The 20,933-nt window shown below is 43.1% G+C and overlaps 1 protein-coding gene across 1 annotated transcript in view; it reads left to right on the top strand.

The window, feature by feature from the left end:
* CRYBG3 (crystallin beta-gamma domain containing 3) overlaps window positions 1-20,933 on the top strand; it is a 175,928-nt gene that overhangs the window by 21,656 nt on the left and 133,339 nt on the right. Inside the window, exon 2 of the mRNA XM_044284494.1 lies at window positions 18,606-18,675. Within this exon, the coding sequence (XP_044140429.1) occupies window positions 18,606-18,675 (70 nt within the window). The remainder of the gene's footprint in view (window positions 1-18,605; window positions 18,676-20,933) is intronic.

Below are 20,933 nucleotides of genomic sequence, written 5' to 3'. Positions count from 1 at the left end.
CGTTCAGGATGCATCAGGATGTCTTCAGTTCAGGACCGGAACGTTTTTTGGCCGGAGAAAATACCGCAGCATGCTGCACTTTTTGCTCCGGCCAAAAATCCTGAACACTTGTCGCAAGGCCGGATCCGGAATTAATGCCCATTGAAAGGCATTGATCCGGATCCGGCCTTAAGCTAAACGTCGTTTCGGCGCATTGCCGGATCCGACATTTAGCTCTTTCTGAATGGTTACCATGGCTGCCAGGACGCTAAAGTCCTGTTTGCCATGGTAAAGTGTAGTGGGAAGCGGGGGAGCGGCATACTTACCGTCCGTGCGGCTCCCGGGGCGCTTCAGAGTGACGTCAGGGCGCCCCACGCGCATGGATGACGTGATCGCATGGCACGTCATCCATGCGCATGGGGCGCTCTGACGTCATTCTGGAGCGCCCCGGTAAGTATACCGCTCCCCCGCTCCCCACTACTACTATGGCAACCAGGACTTTAATAGAGTCCTGGCTGCCATAGTAACACTGAACGCATTTTGAAGACGGATCCGTCTTCAAATGCTTTCAGTTCACTTGCGTTTTTCCAGATCCGGCGTGTAATTCCGGCAAGTGGAGTTCACAACGGATCCGGACAACGCAAGTGTGAAAGAGGCCTAATATCTATCTATCTATCTCATATCAATATATCTATCTACAGTACTATGCAAACGTTTTGGATAGGTGTGGGAAAATGCTACAAAGTAAGAATGCTTTCTGAAATAGAAATGTCACTAGTTTATTTATTTTTTATCAATGAACAAAAGATAAATCTAAATCCAACCAATATTTGGTGTGGCCATCCATTGTCTCTAGGTACACGTGCACACATTTTTTGAAGGGACTTGGCAGGGAGGGTGTTCCAGACATCTCGGAGAACTAACCACAGCTCTTCTCTGTATGTAGGCTTTCTCCGATCCTTCTGTCCCTTCATGTAATCCCAGACAGAGACTGGAGGATGTTGAGATCAGGAATCTGTGGAGATCATATCATCACTTCTCTACACTGAAGATAGTTCTTAATGACATTGGCTGGATTCTTGGGGCCATTGTTCTGCTGCAGAATACATTTATTTCACAATATTTTTATTGAAAGAAGTTTCAAAGGCATATAGCACATGGAGTACAATATACATTAATAAACAGAGATGTTGACATTCGCGGAGCTATAAAATGTCCATCCATTGATCCACATACGGTACACAGTTCTTTGCATTGTACTCATGCACATAATAGAATAGGAGGGGGTTGCAGGATGTAAGGATACATTTAGATTTAAACTAACACTCCTATTTTATTTTATTTTATCATTTTTACTTTTCTAGCATTTTCCCACACCTGCCTACAACTTTTCCACAGTACTGTGTCTAGCTATATATTTCTTCTATGTGTCTATCTATCTATCTATCTATTATTATTATTATTTATTATTAAAGCGCCATTCATTCCATAGCGCTGTACATATGATAAGGGGTGCAAATACATAATACAGACAATTGCACTAATCATAAACAAGACGGGTTACAAACTGGTACAGAAGGAGAGAGGGCCCTGCCCGTGAGGGCTTACAATCTGCATGGTATGGGAGAAGAATACAGTAGGTGCGGGTTAAGTTGGTCATGGCGGTTTAGAGGCAGCAGGGTCACTGGTTGTAGGCTTGTCTGAAGAGGTGGGTTTTCAAGTTTCTTTTGAAGGATTCCACTGTCTAAGGGCTCTTTCACACCTGCGTTCTTTTCTTCCGGCATAGAGTTCCGTCGGGGCTCTATGCCGGAAGAATCCTGATCAGTTTTATCCTAATGCATTCTGAATGGAAGGAAATCCGTTCAGGATGCATCAGGATGTCTTCAGTTCAGGACCGGAACGTTTTTTGGCCGGAGAAAATACCGCAGCATGCTGCACTTTTTGCTCCGGCCAAAAATCCTGAACACTTGTCGCAAGGCCGGATCCGGAATTAATGCCCATTGAAAGGCATTGATCCGGATCCGGCCTTAAGCTAAACGTCGTTTCGGCGCATTGCCGGATCCGACATTTAGCTCTTTCTGAATGGTTACCATGGCTGCCAGGACGCTAAAGTCCTGTTTGCCATGGTAAAGTGTAGTGGGAAGCGGGGGAGCGGCATACTTACCGTCCGTGCGGCTCCCGGGGCGCTTCAGAGTGACGTCAGGGCGCCCCACGCGCATGGATGACGTGATCGCATGGCACGTCATCCATGCGCATGGGGCGCTCTGACGTCATTCTGGAGCGCCCCGGTAAGTATACCGCTCCCCCGCTCCCCACTACTACTATGGCAACCAGGACTTTAATAGAGTCCTGGCTGCCATAGTAACACTGAACGCATTTTGAAGACGGATCCGTCTTCAAATGCTTTCAGTTCACTTGCGTTTTTCCAGATCCGGCGTGTAATTCCGGCAAGTGGAGTTCACAACGGATCCGGACAACGCAAGTGTGAAAGAGGCCTAATATCTATCTATCTATCTCATATCAATATATCTATCTACAGTACTATGCAAACGTTTTGGATAGGTGTGGGAAAATGCTACAAAGTAAGAATGCTTTCTGAAATAGAAATGTCACTAGTTTATTTATTTTTTATCAATGAACAAAAGATAAATCTAAATCCAACCAATATTTGGTGTGGCCATCCATTGTCTCTAGGTACACGTGCACACATTTTTTGAAGGGACTTGGCAGGGAGGGTGTTCCAGACATCTCGGAGAACTAACCACAGCTCTTCTCTGTATGTAGGCTTTCTCCGATCCTTCTGTCCCTTCATGTAATCCCAGACAGAGACTGGAGGATGTTGAGATCAGGAATCTGTGGAGATCATATCATCACTTCTCTACACTGAAGATAGTTCTTAATGACATTGGCTGGATTCTTGGGGCCATTGTTCTGCTGCAGAATACATTTATTTCACAATATTTTTATTGAAAGACGTTTCAAAGGCATATAGCACATGGAGTACAATATACATTAATAAACAGAGATGTTGACATTCGCGGAGCTATAAAATGTCCATCCATTGATCCACATACGGTACACAGTTCTTTGCATTGTACTCATGCACATAATAGAATAGGAGGGGGTTGCAGGATGTAAGGATACATTTAGATTTAAACTAACACTCCTATTTTATTTTATTTTATCATTTTTACTTTTCTAGCATTTTCCCACACCTGCCTACAACTTTTCCACAGTACTGTGTCTAGCTATATATTTCTTCTATGTGTCTATCTATCTATATATCTGTCTATATATCTGTCTGTCTGTCTATCTGTCTATCTATATATCTGTCTGTCTATCTATCTATATATCTGTCTATCTATCTGTCTATCTATCTCATATCTATCTATCTAAAAATAGCAAAAAGGCAGCACTCCAAAATCTGTAAAAAAATAATTATATTAATTGTATTCACCCATGTGGATACGCAACATTTCGGCTCAACCCTAGAGACTTTCTCAAGCAGTTATACAGTACAGTGATATATATATATATATATATATATATATACAGTACAGACCAAAAGTTTGGACACACCTTCTCATTCAAAGAGTTTTCTTTATTTTCATGACTATGAAAATTGTAGATTCACACTGAAGGCATCAAAACTATGAATTAACACATGTGGAATTATATACATAACAAAAAAGTGTGAAACAACTGAAAATATGTCATATTCTAGGTTCTTCAAAGTAGCCACCTTTTGCTTTGATTACTGCTTTGCACACTCTTGGCATTCTCTTGATGAGCTTCAAGAGGTAGTCACCTGAAATGGTTTTCACTTCACAGGTGTGCCCTGTCAGGTTTAATAAGTGGGATTTCTTGCCTTATAAATGGGGTTGGGACCATCAGTTGTGTTGTGGAGAAGTCAGGTGGATACACAGCTGATAGTCCTACTGAATAGACATAATTTGTATTATGGCAAGAAAAAAGCAGCTAAGTAAAGAAAAACGAGTGGCCATCATTACTTTAAGAAATGAAAGTCAGTCAGTCCGAAAAATTGGGAAAACTTTGAAAGTGTCCCCAAGTACAGTCACAAAAACCATCAAGCGCTACAAAGAAACTGGCTCACATGCGGACCGCCCCAGGAAAGGAAGACCAAGAGTCACCTCTGCTGCGGAGGATAAGTTCATCCGAGTCACCAGCCTCAGAAATCGCAGGTTAACAGCAGCTCAGATTAGAGACCAGGTCAATGCCACACAGAGTTCTAGCAGCAGACACATCTCTAGAACAACTGTTAAGAGGAGACTGTGTGAATCAGGCCTTCATGGTAGAATATCTGCTAGGAAACCACTGCTAAGGGCAGGCAACAAGCAGAAGAGACTTGTTTGGGCTAAAGAACACAAGGAATGGACATTAGACCAGTGGAAATCTGTGCTTTGGTCTGATGAGTCCAAATTTGAGATCTTTGGTTCCAACCACCGTGTCTTTGTGCGACGCAGAAAAGGTGAACGGATGGACTCTACATGCCTGGTTCCCACCGTGAAGCATGGAGGAGGAGGTGTGATGGTGTGGGGGTGCTTTGCTGGTGACACTGTTTGGGATTTATTCAAAATTGAAGGCATACTGAACCAGCATGGCTACCACAGCATCTTGCAGCGGCATGCTATTCCATCCGGTTTGCGTTTAGTTGGACCATCATTTATTTTTCAACAGGACAATGACCCCAAACACACCTCCAGGCTGTGTAAGGGCTATTTGACCATGAAGGAGAGTGATGGGGTGCTGCGCCAGATGACCTGGCCTCCACAGTCACCGGACCTGAACCCAATCGAGATGGTTTGGGGTGAGCTGGACCGCAGAGTGAAGGCAAAAGGGCCAACAAGTGCTAAGCATCTCTGGGAACTCCTTCAAGAAGGAAGACCATTTCAGGTGACTACCTCTTGAAGCTCATCAAGAGAATGCCAAGAGTGTGCAAAGCAGTAATCAAAGCTAAAGGTGGCTACTTTGAAGAACCTAGAATATGACACATTTTCAGTTGTTTCACACTTTTTTGTTATGTATATAATTCCACGTGTGTTAATTCATAGCTTTGATGCCTTCAGTGTGAATCTACAATTTTCATAGTCATGAAAATAAAGAAAACTCTTTGAATGAGAAGGTGTGTCCAAACTTTTGGTCTGTACTGTGTGTATATATATATATATATATATATATATACAAAGTGCATGTGCAATGAAACATTATTCAATATACATAAATAGACATAAAATACAGAAATAAAGTGGCAAAAGTGCATAGTGCCATAGTACATCATGATGTACTATGGCACTATGCACTTTTGGCACTTTATTTCAGTATTTTATGTCTATTTATGTATATTGATTAATGTTTCATTGCACATGCACTTTGTGTGTGTGTATATATATATATATATATATATACATACATATATATGATCTGTTCACACGTATAACTGCTTGAGAAATGTTGCATATCCACATGGGTGAATAAAAGTATTTATTTTTTTTTTTTTTTCATTTTTACTGATTTTGGAGTGCTGCCTTTTAGCTATTTTGTATACTGGGCAATAGTCTAGTCCCCTGAGGCGTGCACCATTTTTTTGTTTAAGCTTTGATTTAGTGCTGCCAGATTTTTGCTATCTATCTATCTATCTGTCTATCTAATCTATCTATCATTTATCCATTATCTATCTATCTCTCATATCTATCTTTTTAGCTTCTATCTATTCTCAGACTCTGGTAAGCTTGGTGTCATTCCTCATAAACTTTCCACTGGTTGACAATAGTTATTATCTGTCTGATAATGGAAATGTCTGAATATGCCATCAAACAATCCACACCTGAGGATAACTCAAGGCCTTTTATTTTAATAGTTCATATGTACAGAAATAAAAATACGGCCTTAATAACATAGTTAAACTCTGCTTAAATGCTCAATAAAACATAGATTGATCCAATATGTTCATAAAACATAAGGTTGGCCACATAGCAGGCCTACGGTTTAGTAATACTATATAAATAGTTAATGATACATATACATTATGTATCTGGTTTCCCAGAACCGCGTCTTCTAAAGGCCCAGAGAGACTCACTCATGTGCCAGACACTGGGACATGTGTCTACAATACCTTGTCATATATCATGTGATGTGTACGAGCTCTAAGTGTCGTGGCAGATCCTTGAAGGATAAGACTGTATGAACGCCATTCCAGTGTATTAAATATGGATGACACAGGGCGCTACCTACCTGCTCAGAAAATAAGGTTGTGATCCAATATCGCCGTTACTCTCTAGTGGAAATTAAAAGCAGCTTAAAGTAGGCATTTATAATTCATCACAGTTTATTACAGACATGATGTCCAGGACATCGGCTATGATGACTCTCTTAAAAGCAAAGATTTTTCCTCTGTTATCGTTACCCTGGAAATGCTGAAAACCTGCACATAGTTACTCAACCAGTCGAGTACATACAATGCTGTCTAGCACCATGTTTATGGACAATGAAGGTAATATTGGAGCATGGACTATCGAAAACCAGGCTGAAGACAATTAGGAAGAACAAAATAAATGGTAATGTACGTTGTGATCTGCAGATGTTTGTTTTCTCTGAGGCTGTTTGAGGAAATGTAGAAATATCAAGCAATACCTGCACGTGACATTACTAATGACTGTGTACTCCAAACACAGCATTGTACATTAAAGGGATTGTCTCATAAAGACAAGTACAGTTCTCATGCCCGGGTACATGGACATCATGGACTAGGGACCCTCCATAAGCCAGAATGAAGAGCTACTCTGACTGGTACCATTCTGTTGGCCTTCAGTCATCGCTGTATTATATGGACAGCCATTCATGTGGATTTCCACTGCAGATGGCGCTAGAGAGGACATTTCTGGCTAATACAGTGATCTGCTCAGCTTCATAAACATTGGGGGCACCACAACAGTGGTCACTACAGAGGTCTTTTAGTCATGGTCATCAGAAAATCCGTACACAACTTTGATGGAAGCCTCTGGCCATAACATTGGGCATGGACCTGCCTATCTTTCTTTCTTTTTTGGTGTATATGTCTTTAACTACTCCTATTTGTGGGCTTATATCTCATGCCATATAGAATGGTATAGGGCTGCAGTAAACAAATATTTTAGTAATCGAGTATTCTATCGTTTATCTTTTAGGATTAATCAAGTAATCTAATAAGAAAAACCTTCTTAAAATAACGTATTGCGGAATGTAGCAAAGTACAGAGATATTCTTAAAGGGAACCTGTCACCCCCAAAAGTGATATAAAACTGCCAGCATTACCTTATAGCAGCCCCCAGTCTGTAATTGATCATGTGTGTGAGCCAGAAATGAATCAATCCATACTTGTGAAAAACGCTTTTTTAATCTCCCTGAGCGCTCTGTTTGCAGTGAGCTTGAAGTCAAGGGGCAGCGGCCTCCTTGCTTCAAGTCAAGCAGTGCCTGACTCTTACCCGTCCCCTCCTGACTATGATTTCCATATTTACCATTCCTTGGGATCATGCCAGGCTGGCGCCTGCGCGGTGCGCCGCTTGTGACTGCACGATGCCGTCTCGGGTTCCCGCCGTCAGCTGGGCATAATTTTGTAACTGCGCATGCACTGGCCGTCTCGATACGGCTTGTGTGCTCGCGCTGGCAATAATCAGTGTGCACGCTCGCGCCGAATCGAGCCGGCCGGTGCATGTGCATTTACAAAATTATGCCGGGCTGACTGCGGGAGCCTTAGACGGGATCATGCAGTCACAAGCACTTTTGGAGGTGACAGGTTCCCTTTAAGAATATCTCTGTACTTTGCTACATTCAGCTTTCCCTCAACCCATACCAGTCTCCCTGTCCCAGCCACTGAAAAACACCCCCACAGCATGCTTTACTTTAAGGATGGTATGGGGCAGGTGATGAGCAGTGCCTGGCTTCCGTGAGACATGGCACTTAGAATTTAAGCCAAAAAAAGTTCACTCTTGGTTTCATCAGACCACATTATCTTGTTTCTCACATTCTGAGAGTCCTTCAGGTGCTTTATTGTAAACTCCAGACAGGCTTGCATGTGTCATTTACTGAGGAGAGGCTTCTTTCTGGCCACTCTGCCATAAAGTCCACATTGATGGAGTGCTACAGTGATGGTTGACTCAGGATCTTTGGAGTTCAGCCAAAGTGGCCATTGGGTTTTTGGTCACCTCTCTTAGCAGGGGCCTCCCTCCCCAACCCTTGCTTATTTAGTTTGGTGTGGTAGCCTGATCTAGGAAGAGTCCTGGTTGTTCCTGAATTTCTTCCATTTAAGAATTATGGAGGCCACTGTGCTCTTGGGAACTTTGTGTGCGGCAGAAATGTTTTTGTACTCTCCTCCAGATCTGTTCCTCCACACAGACCCACGGTCCTGTCTATGAGCTCTACAGGCAGTTGTTTCCTCCTTATGGCTTGGTTTTTGATCAGGAAAGAGCGTTTGTTGGAACATTTGTTCCTGATAATTGGCCTGATTTTCGTGTGTTGTAAAAGGGCCCTTAAGCTAAAGCCGTCTATAAGACCAAACGAAGTAACATGAAGGCCAGAAGTGGGTCCAGCTGTGGAGCGCAAGCTGTAACTGAGGAACGGGCCAAGCAGACAGGATATCAAAGAGGTCAGTCGGGTAAAAGGAAACACAAGGAGGAACAATAGTAAAAGAAAACATTTAAAGAAGGGAGGGAGTGTCTGAAGACAGCGCCGCCCTGCGCTAGCATCACAACTGATCGCCCGCAGTGACAGCTGATCGTCCCCACTGCTGACACCTCATTGTCCGCCGCCGCTAACTGACACCCAACGCCGGCGCTCACTGCCAGCTGTCAGGTGTGCACAGTGCAAGTCTGCAGTTTGAATCCTGTGCCTGGGTCTGAGAAAGGCTTGTACCCGGGCACAGGATTACAAACCCGGACTGTCCGGGTCATTCCCATACGGATGGCAACCCTAAATGGGAGTGATGGGGCATTTACCAGTTCTGTCTACTGCACAATGAACACAGCTGTGTAGTTCCGGCACTGACTTCTGGCTCTGGAGCTTCTGCAGAAAAGCTGATTGCGAGGGTGTGGGGTGTCACACCACCAAGAATCAAGATATCGATAGTTATTTTGTGGATAGGCCATCAACATTAAAATCCCAGAAAACTCCTTTAATGTGACCATCGACATTAGATATTTCTTGGCAGATCCAAGCACTTGAAGTAAGATCTGTATTGTATTTTATTAGAGCTTCTTTCTATCCATGTATCATAATTAGAGCTTCGTTTGGTGGTAAAAGCAGAATTGCGTTATGGATTCCGTTACCACGGACCGTAACGCAATTCTATGACGGAATGTATAACGGAATGCCTTTAGAGGCATTCCGTTATTCATTCTGTCATAATAGAAGTCTATGGGCTGCAAAACAGATCCGTACCGTTTCCGTTATGCAGGGGATAGATTTCTATTATGACGGAATGAATAACGGAATGCCTTTATACATTCCGTCAAAGAATGGCGTTATGGTCCGTGGTAACGGAATCCATAACTCTATTCTGCTTTTACCAACTAAAATATGAAATTCGCTCATCTCTAATCATAATTACTGATGGATTTATATTGCAGTGAGGGTTTTTCTGTAAAGCCTTGAGCTGCCTTCATCAAATCAGCAGCTGTCAATCAAAGAGCCCATGTACAGTTTTACTGTCCTTCTGTCAAGTTAATTGTATTTCTATCAGGTTAGCTGCTATGACATCACAAGAGTGTATAGGCAGCTGTAATTCAACAAAAAGAACTGGTACCACAAAATACCCAAATATCAAAATTTATTAATAAGACATAAAAAACATACATACACATGTACAAACATGTGGAAACAATATATAAAGTGCCTGCAACGGCAGCTCATAAGGAAATCCCATAAAATCACATATGAAATACACTACGTGCAGAATTATTAGGCAAATGAGTATTTTGACCACATCATCCTCTTTATGCATGTTGTCTTACTCCAAGCTGTATAGGCTCGAAAGCCTACCAATTAAGCATATTAGGTGATGTGCATCTCTTTAATGAGAAGGGGTGAGGTCTAATGACATCAACACCCTATATCAGGTGTGCATAATTATTAGGCACCTTTCCTTTGGCAAAATGGGTCAAAAGAAGGACTTGACAGGCTCAGAAAAGTCAAAAATAGTGAGATATCTTGCAGAGGGATGCAGCACTCTTAAAATTGCAAAGCTTCTGAAGCGTGATCATCGAACAATCAAGCGTTTCATTCAAAATAGTCAACAGGGTCGCAAGAAGCGTGTGGAAAAACCAAGGCGCAAAATAACTGCCCATGAACTGAGAAAAGTCAAGCGTGCAGCTGCCAAGATGCCACTTGCCACCAGTTTGGCCATATTTCAGAGCTGCAACATCACTGGAGTGCCCAAAAGCACAAGGTGTGCAATACTCAGAGACATGGCCAAGGTAAGAAAGGCTGAAAGACGACCACCACTGAACAAGACACACAAGCTGAAACGTCAAGACTGGGCCAAGAAATATCTCAAGACTGATTTTTCTAAGGTTTTATGGACTGATGAAATGAGAGTGAGTCTTGATGGGCCAGATGGATGGGCCCGTGGCTGGATTGGTAAAGGGCAGAGAGCTCCAGTCCGACTCAGACGCCAGCAAGGTGGAGGTGGAGTACTGGTTTGGGCTGGTATCATCAAAGATGAGCTTGTGGGGCCTTTTCGGGTTGAGGATGGAGTCAAGCTCAACTCCCAGTCCTACTGCCAGTTTCTGGAAGACACCTTCTTCAAGCAGTGGTACAGGAAGAAGTCTGCATCCTTCAAGAAAAACATGATTTTCATGCAGGACAATGCTCCATCACACGCGTCCAAGTACTCCACAGCGTGGCTGGCAAGAAAGGGTATAAAAGAAGAAAATCTAATGACATGGCCTCCTTGTTCACCTGATCTGAACCCCATTGAGAACCTGTGGTCCATCATCAAATGTGAGATTTACAAGGAGGGAAAACAGTACACCTCTCTGAACAGTGTCTGGGAGGCTGTGGTTGCTGCTGCACGCAATGTTGATGGTGAACAGATCAAAACACTGACAGAATCCATGGATGGCAGGCTTTTGAGTGTCCTTGCAAAGAAAGGTGGCTATATTGGTCACTGATTTGTTTTTGTTTTGTTTTTTGAATGTCAGAAATGTATATTTGTGAATGTTGAGATGTTATATTGGTTTCGCTGGTAAAAATAAATAATTGAAATGGGTATATATTTGTTTTTTGTTAAGTTGCCTAATAATTATGCACAGTAATAGTCACCTGCACACACAGATATCCCCCTAAAATAGCTAAAACTAAAAACAAACTAAAAACTACTTCCAAAAATATTCAGCTTTGATATTAATGAGTTTTTTGGGTTCATTGAGAACATGGTTGTTGTTCAATAATAAAATTAATCCTCAAAAATACAACTTGCCTAATAATTCTGCACGCCCTGTACAATGTGGGCTTCCTAGAACTCAGCAACATATGCATCAGGAATGGAACATGTCTACCATAACTAAGGTCCTCGATGTACAGGCCCTTCAAAAAAATTTAGCATATTGTGATAAAGTTCATTATTTTCTGTAATGTACTGATAAACATTAGACTTTCATATATTTTTGATTCATTACACACAACTGAAGTAGTTAAAGCCTTTTATTGTTTTAATATTGATGATTTTGGCATACAGCTCATGAAAACCCAAAATTCCTATCTAAAAAAAATTAGCATATTTCATCCGACCAATAAAAGAAAAGTGTTTTTAATACAAAAAAAGTCAACCTTCAAATAATTATGTTCAGTTATGCACTCAATACTTGGTCGGGAATCCTTTTGCAGAAATGACTGCTTCAATGCGGCGTGGCATGGAGGCAATCAGCCTGTGGCACTGCTGAGGTGTTATGGAGGCCCAGGATGCTTGCTGGCCCATGATAGCGGCCTTAAGCTCATCCAGAGTGTTGGATCTTGCGTCTCTCAACTTTCTCTTCCCAATATCCCACAGATTCTCTATGGGGTTCAGGTCAGGAGAGTTGGCAGGCCAATTGAGCACAGTAATACCATGGTCAGTAAACCATTTACCAGTGGTTTTGGCACTGTGAGCAGGTGCCAGGTCGTGCTGAAAAATGAAATCTTCATCTCCATAAAGCTTTTCAGCAGATGGAAGCATGAAGTGCTCCAAAATCTCCTGCTAGCTAGCTGCATTGACCCTGCCCTTGATAAAACACAGTGGACCAACACTAGCAGCTGACATGGCACCCCAGACCATCACTGACTGTGGGTACTTAACACTGGACTTCAGGCATTTTGGCATTTCCCTCTCCCCAGTCTTCCTCCAGACTCTGGCACCTTGATTTCCGAATGACATGCAAAATTTGCTTTCATCCAAAAAAAGTACTTTGGACCACTGAGCAACAGTCCAGTGCTGCTTCTCTGTAGCCCAAGTCAGGCTCTTCTGCCGCTGTTTCTGGTTCAAAAGTGGCTTGACCTGGGGAATGCGGCACCTGTAGCCCATTTCCTGCACACGCCTGTACACGGTGGCACGATGTTTCTACTCCAGACTCAGTCCACTGCTTCCGCAGGTCCCCCAAGGTCTGGAATCGGTCCTTCTCCACAATCTTCCTCAGGGTCCGGTCACCTATTCTCGTTGTGCAGCGTTTTCTGCCACACTTTTTCCTTCCCACAGACTTCCCACTGAGGTGCCTTGATACAGCACTCTGGGAACAGCCTATTCCTTCAGAAATTTCTTTCTGTGTCTTACCCTCTTGCTTGAGGGTGTCAATGATGGCCTTCTGGACAGCAGTCAGGTCGGCAGTCTTACCCATGATTGCGGTTTTGAGTAATGAACCAGGCTGGGAGTTTTTAAAAGCCTCAGGAATCTTTTGCAGGTGTTTAGAGTTAATTAGTTGATTCCGATGATTAGGTTAATAACTCGTTTAGGCTCCTTTCACACTAGCGTTCGCTGGTCCGCTCGTGAGCTCCGTTTGAAGGAGCTCACGAGCGGACCCGAACGCAGCCGTCCAGCCCTGATGCAGTCTGAATGGAGCGGATCCGCTCAGACTGCATCAGTCTGGCGGCGTTCAGCCTCCGCTCCGCTCGCCTCCGCACGGACAGGCGGACAGCTGAACGCTGCTTGCAGCGTTCGGGTGTCCGCCTGGCCGTGCGGAGGCGTGCGGATCCGTCCAGACTTACAATGTAAGTCAATGGGGACGGATCCGTTTGAAGATGCCACAATATGGCTCAATCTTCAGGCGGATCCGTCCCCCATTGACTTTACATTGAAAGTCTGGACGGATCCGTACGAGGCTATTTTCACACTTAGCTTTTATATGGTAAAATAATGCAGACGGATCCGTTCTGAACGGAGCCTCCGTCTGCATTATTATGATCGGATCCGTTCAGAACGGATCCGATCGAACGCTAGTGTGAAAGTAGCCTAAGAGAACCTTTTCATGATATGCCAATTTTTTTTTTTTATAGGAATTTGGGGTTTTCATGAGCTGTATGCCAAAATCATCAATATTAAAACAATAAAAGGCTTGAACTACTTCAGTTGGTGTGTAATGAATCTAAAATATATGAAAGTCTAATGTTTATCAGTACATTACAGAAAAGAATGAACTTTATCACAATATGCTAATTTTTTTAGAAGGACCTGTATAATGCGAGAAATACAGGTGTCCTTCTGACAGGTTATCTGTTCTGACATCACAAGAGCGTTTTGGAAGCTGTGACATCACAAATGTCCCTCTGATGAATTAGATGATGTGGTATCACCACAGTTTTTCTGAAGTTGTGACATCACAAATGTCTTTATGTCAGGTTTGACATCACAAGTGAGTTTTCAGAGAGGTAAATGGCTGTCAGCTTCTGTGACATAACAAATGCGTTAAAACAAGGTATACAACTGTGATATCACAAGAGGGGTAGGCTCAGGGGCTGAAATACCATATGTACCATTAAATACAGAAAAATAAGGAGGCCATGTATTGTGTGCCCTCTGTTGGTGCTCACCCTTGACCTGATCACTGATGATCTCATTCATGGAACACCCTTTGCTTAATATTTTGTGAGACAAAAAAAGATTGGCTGAATCATACAAAATAATGAAATTAAAATGATCAATTCTTTTGGAACAAGTACTGAACTGGATTCAAATGTTTTATGATTGAATGGGGGGTCCATGGTTCCTTTTTTGATTGGAGCAGCAGACACCCATGTTTCTCCATTGCTTCACTCAATTGTATGGGACTACTGGAGATAACAGAGCACAAGCACTTGGCTATCTCCGATACACAGTGTGCATGTGTGTCCGCCACGCCATACAAACGTGAGAACATGGACCCCCCCCCCCCCCCTACTCTTGATCAGAAGGTGCCCCAGCAGTTGGAACAACTCCTTTAAGCTGCTGTTTTTGTATTTGTGTAGTGATCATGGCCACAAAGTTCCTTCCATGTCACAGACGAGACAAGTTGTAGTGAGGTCCCCATCAAGCATCTCCTCATGTCTCAGCTTCTCGGGCTTAGCAATCTGGGGAGTAGGATTTTGGGGGTTGACCCAATGTTTTTAGGTGCTAATGAATCAGTTTACTAATTTGAAAAGAAAATTCAACAATAGCAATTTATTTGTAAAGTAATCTACAACATTTTCATAAGTTTCTAGGGAAAAAAATGACAACTTCTTTGTTGTGTTGAGAAAATGTGGTCAAAGCACGCGTTCTATTGTTACACAAGCTAACCAGAAAAACCTTTTACCTGGAGCCACAGGCTGAAAAGTTACATAGTGACTCACACGGTAGAACAAGGCCCTGAATTCCATACTGTATGTTTATGTTCAGCGCTCATTACATGGGTGGGTCAGGAAATCGGGCACCTTCACTTCATGGGTTTCGCCTCAGAAGGAGAAATGTAATCCAAGATGAAAAGCAGATGTGAAGTTCAGCCAACACATTTTAATTCCTGATGACAATTCCACATAGAACGCCTAAAATTGTGAAGACTATACCATCCGGGCACAATCGTTGTTTCTTCTCGTTGCCCTTGGATACATTGTAGCTCACCGATCCTGCACTTAATACAGCTGAATCCGAGCTGTGATTTTCTCGGTGCCTATGCTCTTCTTACAGATTGCATAGATTACAGGGGGGTTATCCCATGATTAATGTAAAAAAAAAAATCCAATATCATATAGTACATCCCCATTCATTGCTCCAATTTCTCTGCTAGATTTATGTCAAGCTGGCAGCTTTGTGGGCGTTTTCTTTATCAGGGGTTGTGTCCTTTCTGCTGCAGCTAAAGGATGGAACTGAGCATGTGCTTCCATCTCAGTCAGCAGGACAGAAAAATTGGGAAAAAAGCAAACAGCAGGTGGCGATATACAGATATATTTATGTTTTTCAGTGGGCAATTACAAAAATGTTCAGATCCAGGTGCTGGTTTGAAAAATGCTGAATATTTTTTGTGGGACAACACTTTCTGAAATATATAGAAAGTCTGGAAGGAAAGAAAATGCAAGGTGATTAGTACAAATTCAGGCCTCATGCAAACGACTGTATTTTGTATCCGTGTCTGATCCGGGCACAGGGGCCCATTCATTTCTATGGGTCCGCAAAATAAAACGCACAGCAGACAGATGTCATGTGTGCTTCTCACGTTCTGTCTGCATCCATATGTCCGTTCTGCAAATCATAGAACATGTCCTATTCTTGTCTCATTTCTAGTTATGAGAGTGAGAAATATGCGGATGGCACTCGGAAGGTGTCCATATTTTGCGGATCTGTGGTTTGCAGACCAGTGTGGACACGGTCACGTGCATGAGGCCTAAATGAAAGTTGTGACTGCAGTTTCAGTCCACATAAGGGTTGTATCCAGATTTCACAGAGGCATTAACCCTGCTTTCACACCTGAGCGTTTCCCAAATGCGCGTCAAACGCGCGTTCCTGACGCGCGTTTCTGATGCGCGTTTTTTGTAATAGTAAACGCGCGTTTGACGCGCGTTTGTGTCATTGACTGCAGTGTCCTATGGCCACAAACGCGCGTCAAAACGCCCCAAAGAAGCTCAAGTACTTGTTTGAGCGTCGGGCGTTTTACAGCGCGATCGTACGCGCTGTAAAACGCCCAGGTGAGAACCATTCCCATAGGGAAGCATTGCTTTTCATGTGTTGAGCGTTTTACAGCGCGTTTAAACGCGCTGTAAAACGCTCAGGTGTGAACTTAGGGTAAGGGAACGCTCAGCTCTTCTGACATGCCTGTTTTATGGAGGGCGTCTAGTAGACGTAAGGAGTCTTATGGGCCGGGCAATGCTCCTCTGGGAAAAAAAGGTATGCAGATTGGAAAGAGAGTTAATTTCATGCCTATTTTAGTACATACTTGTATTAACGAAGAATAACAATTATGGAGCGCCTTTTCTTAGATCTTTGCATTGTGCTGCTCCTCCGTTATTCCTCCTGGAAATGTATGAATACATTGTCAGTTGGGTGTCATTATTCCCCTTGTCAATGGGTTTTGTGCCTACACAGCCTTAAAGGGGTTTTCCAGTACTATAAATTTTAAAACAAGTGCACGCAGCCTGCCTCCTGAAATAGAACATTCTAACCTGCCTACAGATCCTTAAAGGGGTAGTCCATCCCCTTGAGATTTTTTTTTAACCTAAAAATGTAAAACTGTATAAAATAACAAATAATAACCTTACTAATTCCTCGCTGCTCCTGTGGCCCTTTCTCGGGTCCTTCACTGTATGCTGGTCTCCAGCAATGATGTTTGGGGATGTAATGTTTTTTTTTATGGGCCAATGCCCCCCACTTGGCCAGATCTGTAAATGGAAGATTACTTACCTGCTTCCCGGTGCTGGCTCCCCATGCCTTCTTCTTCTGGCCTGCAATTCATTGCTTGGCTCCCTTACTGAAAACATCTGGTTTGACATTGCCCCAGCCAATCAGCCGATTGCCTCACCTGGCCTCATTGGTGGTGCACCCCTGGCGGTGGAAACCGGATCCTCTTTGCATCATGTGACCATTTGCTGGTGGTGTTTCTATATACATCGTCCTTTATAATTATCTGTATATCTTGTACGTTTCTAAGAATGCTAAAAAAATAATATTCTCCAAGTTAGAAATATAGGAGCAGGCCTCTTGATAAACTTGTTTGTGGATTGGGAGAAGCCAGCTTGTGTTTTAATGAGGTCAGTTGGGGTTATCTGAGCGCTGAACCTGCCAGATTCCATGCTATTTTACTGGATGTTGCAGTGATAACGGCCCGTTCCAGGGTTTACAGCATGCGGCGCCCCATGCAGCACTTCTGTAGGCTGAAGACGGATATTTAGCCAATCAGGGAGCCCGCACACGGTGCAGATTTGTGTGCAGAGAATCTACAAGAAATGTGTGCCAAAATCACATAAAAAAGCACATAAATCCACAATATTTATCACGGTTTTGGTGTGTTTTTGTCTATTTTGTTTGCGATTTTTGGTGCTGATTTTCTGTTTATGTTAACAACCTCATTGAAGTCTGTCGGGAAATCCGCTCTACAGAAGACATTTAAAAAATCCGTACGACAGGTCCGTTTCTGCAACTAAGAAAAAAAGCAGTGTCCATGAGATTTGTCTGATTGAATAGACTTTACTAGTACTGTATTACACTGTGTTTTTTTGTACAAAATCCATGCAGAAAAAACAAGCATAATCCACATTGTGTGTAGACCTCCTTAAAGGTGTGTTGCAAGACTTTTGTACTAATGACCTATCCCTATTTTGCATCCGGCATTTATTTTTTTATTTTTTATTTTTTGCAGTCCGAGAATGCGCAGACCGCAATGCCGGATCAGTTTTGCCAGAACACTCAGGGCTGGATCCGGCATTAATGCTTTTTAATGGGAAAAAATACCAGATCCGGCTGCTATTATCTCCGTCCTGAAAAGACAAAAAGACTGAACTGAAGACATCCTGATGCATCCTGAACAGATTGCTCTCCATTAAGAATGCATTAGGATAAACCTGATCAGTTCTTTTCCGGTATTGAGCCCCTAGGATGGAACTCAGTGCAAAGCAAAACAGCAGCAGCACTCTCAATTGATGAAAAAATAGGAACGTTTATTCACCGATGTGGACGTGACGTTGCAGCTTAAACATTAGAGCTTGAGGAAGGCTTTAATGTTTGAGCCGAAACCTCGCGTCCACATCGGTGAAAAAACATTCTTATTTTTTCATCAATTGAGAGTGCTGCTGTTTTGCTTTTTACATCTTGACTCTTAACGGGTTAAGTAAACAATGTCAAGAAACTTCTAATTGACTTTTTCAATAACTTTCAATGGCTTTTGTAATGTGATATCACACTCAAGTTTAAAACGTCTCCATCTGTATGTATTATCATGTTGAATTTGTGGCTTTTGTATTGTCATGTTGAATCGCTATGTATCTATTATCTTGTTAAGTTGCTACCCATGTATTATCATGTTGAGTTTGCGGCACTTTTTGTGGTGATGCGCCACTGCTACAATGTGCGAATGCATAACTGGGGGCCCCTTGATGCTTAGTGTACCAATGGCTTTATAGATAGATGAGCTGCACTGATTCCATCCAATATCCTTGTCTTCCAGACTTGAAGATAATCACAGCAACCTGATCATTGACAAACATGAAGAGCTACCATCAACAGAGCCGGAATTGGTAGGTCACCATAGAAAACTTACATTTGCTTTCCCAGTCCTGTTACTGTGTTTTTGGAGTTCTTTCTTTTACTGTTGGGGTTATACACTTCCCCCCATCAGCCCCTGGACTAAGTAAAACTCAGTGGGACAGATTTACTAATAGTTTCTAAAAGTAAATCGACAGCTTTTGTAATCGAGTATTCTATCAATTAATCCAGCGATTAATCAAGTACTCTAATAACAAAAAACAAATTAAATGAACATTATTCTTTATAACTCAACAGCCCCCGGTGCCATCAGCTGTCCCCCCGGTGCCATCAGCTGTCCCCCCGGTGCCATCAGCTGTCCCCCTGGTGCCATCAGCTGTCCCCCTGGTGCCATCAGCTGTCCCCCCAGTGCCACCAGCTTGCCCCCCAGTGCCACCAGGTGCTGCCCAGTGTCATCAGGTGCCCCCCCCAGTTCCACCAGCTTGCCCCCCAGTGCCACCATCTCCCCCTCCTAGCCATGTCCCCAGCGCCAGTGAAATAATATACTTACCTCGCCTGTAAGGGCGCCGCTTCACAACTCCTTCATCTTCTTCTCCATACGCTGCACTGTCGTCCTGACGTCACACAGCGTCCTGACGATGTTTCAGGAGGAAAGTGCAGCGCGGTGTGGGCCGGCAGGTGACCACGGATCGGTGAGTAATAGCAAGCACTTCACACCCGCTCCGTGGTCACATGACACAAACAAATCCTCGATGCAAAAAATTTGCATCAAGGATTTTTTTGTGTCGAATTACTCTATTCAATCAAGTAATCGTTTCAGCCCTACACCAGATGTATCACAATGGCTGATGCTGGCACACCTATAAACTTTCGTATGATTAGTTTACCCCCAAAATTGCCAAATTTTTGGTCAATGTTGCCTCTAATCCACTCCCTTTCCTCTAAGCCACTCCCTTTCCACTACGCCACTCCCATGTCTGTTAAACCACACACCATTGTTGGATCAATCACAAAAAAAAAAAAAAAATGTCTAAAGTAGTCAGTAAATATGGTGGAAAGTATGTAGGTCAGGTTCTTTTATGGCACATTTTGAATAGTAAATCTCCCCCAGTATATCAGTTTTGCCTGGAGTGCTCCTTACATTGGCGCAGGTAAGTGCAGCCTGAATATTCTGTTCTGTATGAAATACTCTCTCATAAAATGAGGCAGGTTATTTTTTTTGATGAGACACGTAGCTCTGTGAATGTATTGCTGGGTCTGGGGCGGCCGACGGGGAAGTCTTCTTGGGATATTGCTCTTTGTAGTGGAAACGTGGCACATTCATACACGCGGCCTTAGAGTCATATGATGTCAGTTCCCACAGAGTGCCCGTACCCCACAGTGAGGCGCACACATTACACATGGTCAGTGGTGCAAATCTCTGCTTTGTTTTTGTATTTCAATGCCAGAGGATTGTTTGGCAGCATTATATGGGAGGATGTGAAAGAGTGGTTAACCATTTCATGGCATGTTATGGAAAGTATCCTGTGTTCACAGTGTTGTCATGTAATTGCTGCAGGACACTCACGGGAAACACGTCTATATCTGCCTTATGCTTTAGGTTCTTTAAAGGGTTTATCCAGGAAAAATTTTTGATGACCTATCCTCAGGATAAGTCATAAATATCAGACCGACACCTGGGACCCCCGCCATCAGCTGTTTGTTACAAGAGGCCAGGGGCGCTCCATGGGCTCTTCCTAGGCTATGTGACGTCACTGTACACCGCTGACATGGCTTAGTTGCAGCTCAGCCCCTTTTAAGTCAATGGGGCTGAGCTGCAATACCAAGCACAGCCACTGTACCATGTATGGCGCTGTGCTTAGAAAGCTGATGGGAGCCTTCCGCGCTTCCTAAAACAGCTGATCACTGGGGGTGGTGGGACCCAGACCCCCGCTGATGTGATAATGATGACCTGTCCTCAGGATACATCATCATTATCTTTTCCAGGAATACCCTTTTAAATGGTTTGTCCCAAAAAGACTATTATTTATAGATAAATCCAGCCCAGCTCTTATTAAAAAAGGCTCATATCCCAAGATATTCCAGGCATAATGTTAATCTAGCTTCACCTGCTGTTTCTATTAAACAGGCTTTCTGTGTCCATCTTAGTAAATATACTGAGGTGGACACACATGCTCAGTCTTGACTCTGCTCCTCCGGGTAGCTAAGGATGTAAGGCTTGTATGCAGCTGCTTGGTCAAGGAAGCCCATGCCGTGCAGTCCCCGATGCACAGTTTTTGTGGTGATGTTA

The sequence above is a fragment of the Bufo gargarizans genome, chromosome 3 (genome assembly GCF_014858855.1).
Source record: "Bufo gargarizans isolate SCDJY-AF-19 chromosome 3, ASM1485885v1, whole genome shotgun sequence".
Taxonomy (NCBI): domain Eukaryota; kingdom Metazoa; phylum Chordata; class Amphibia; order Anura; family Bufonidae; genus Bufo; species Bufo gargarizans.
The sequence above is the reverse complement of the archived record's forward strand: the minus strand, read 5'-3'. Positions and strand labels throughout refer to the sequence as shown.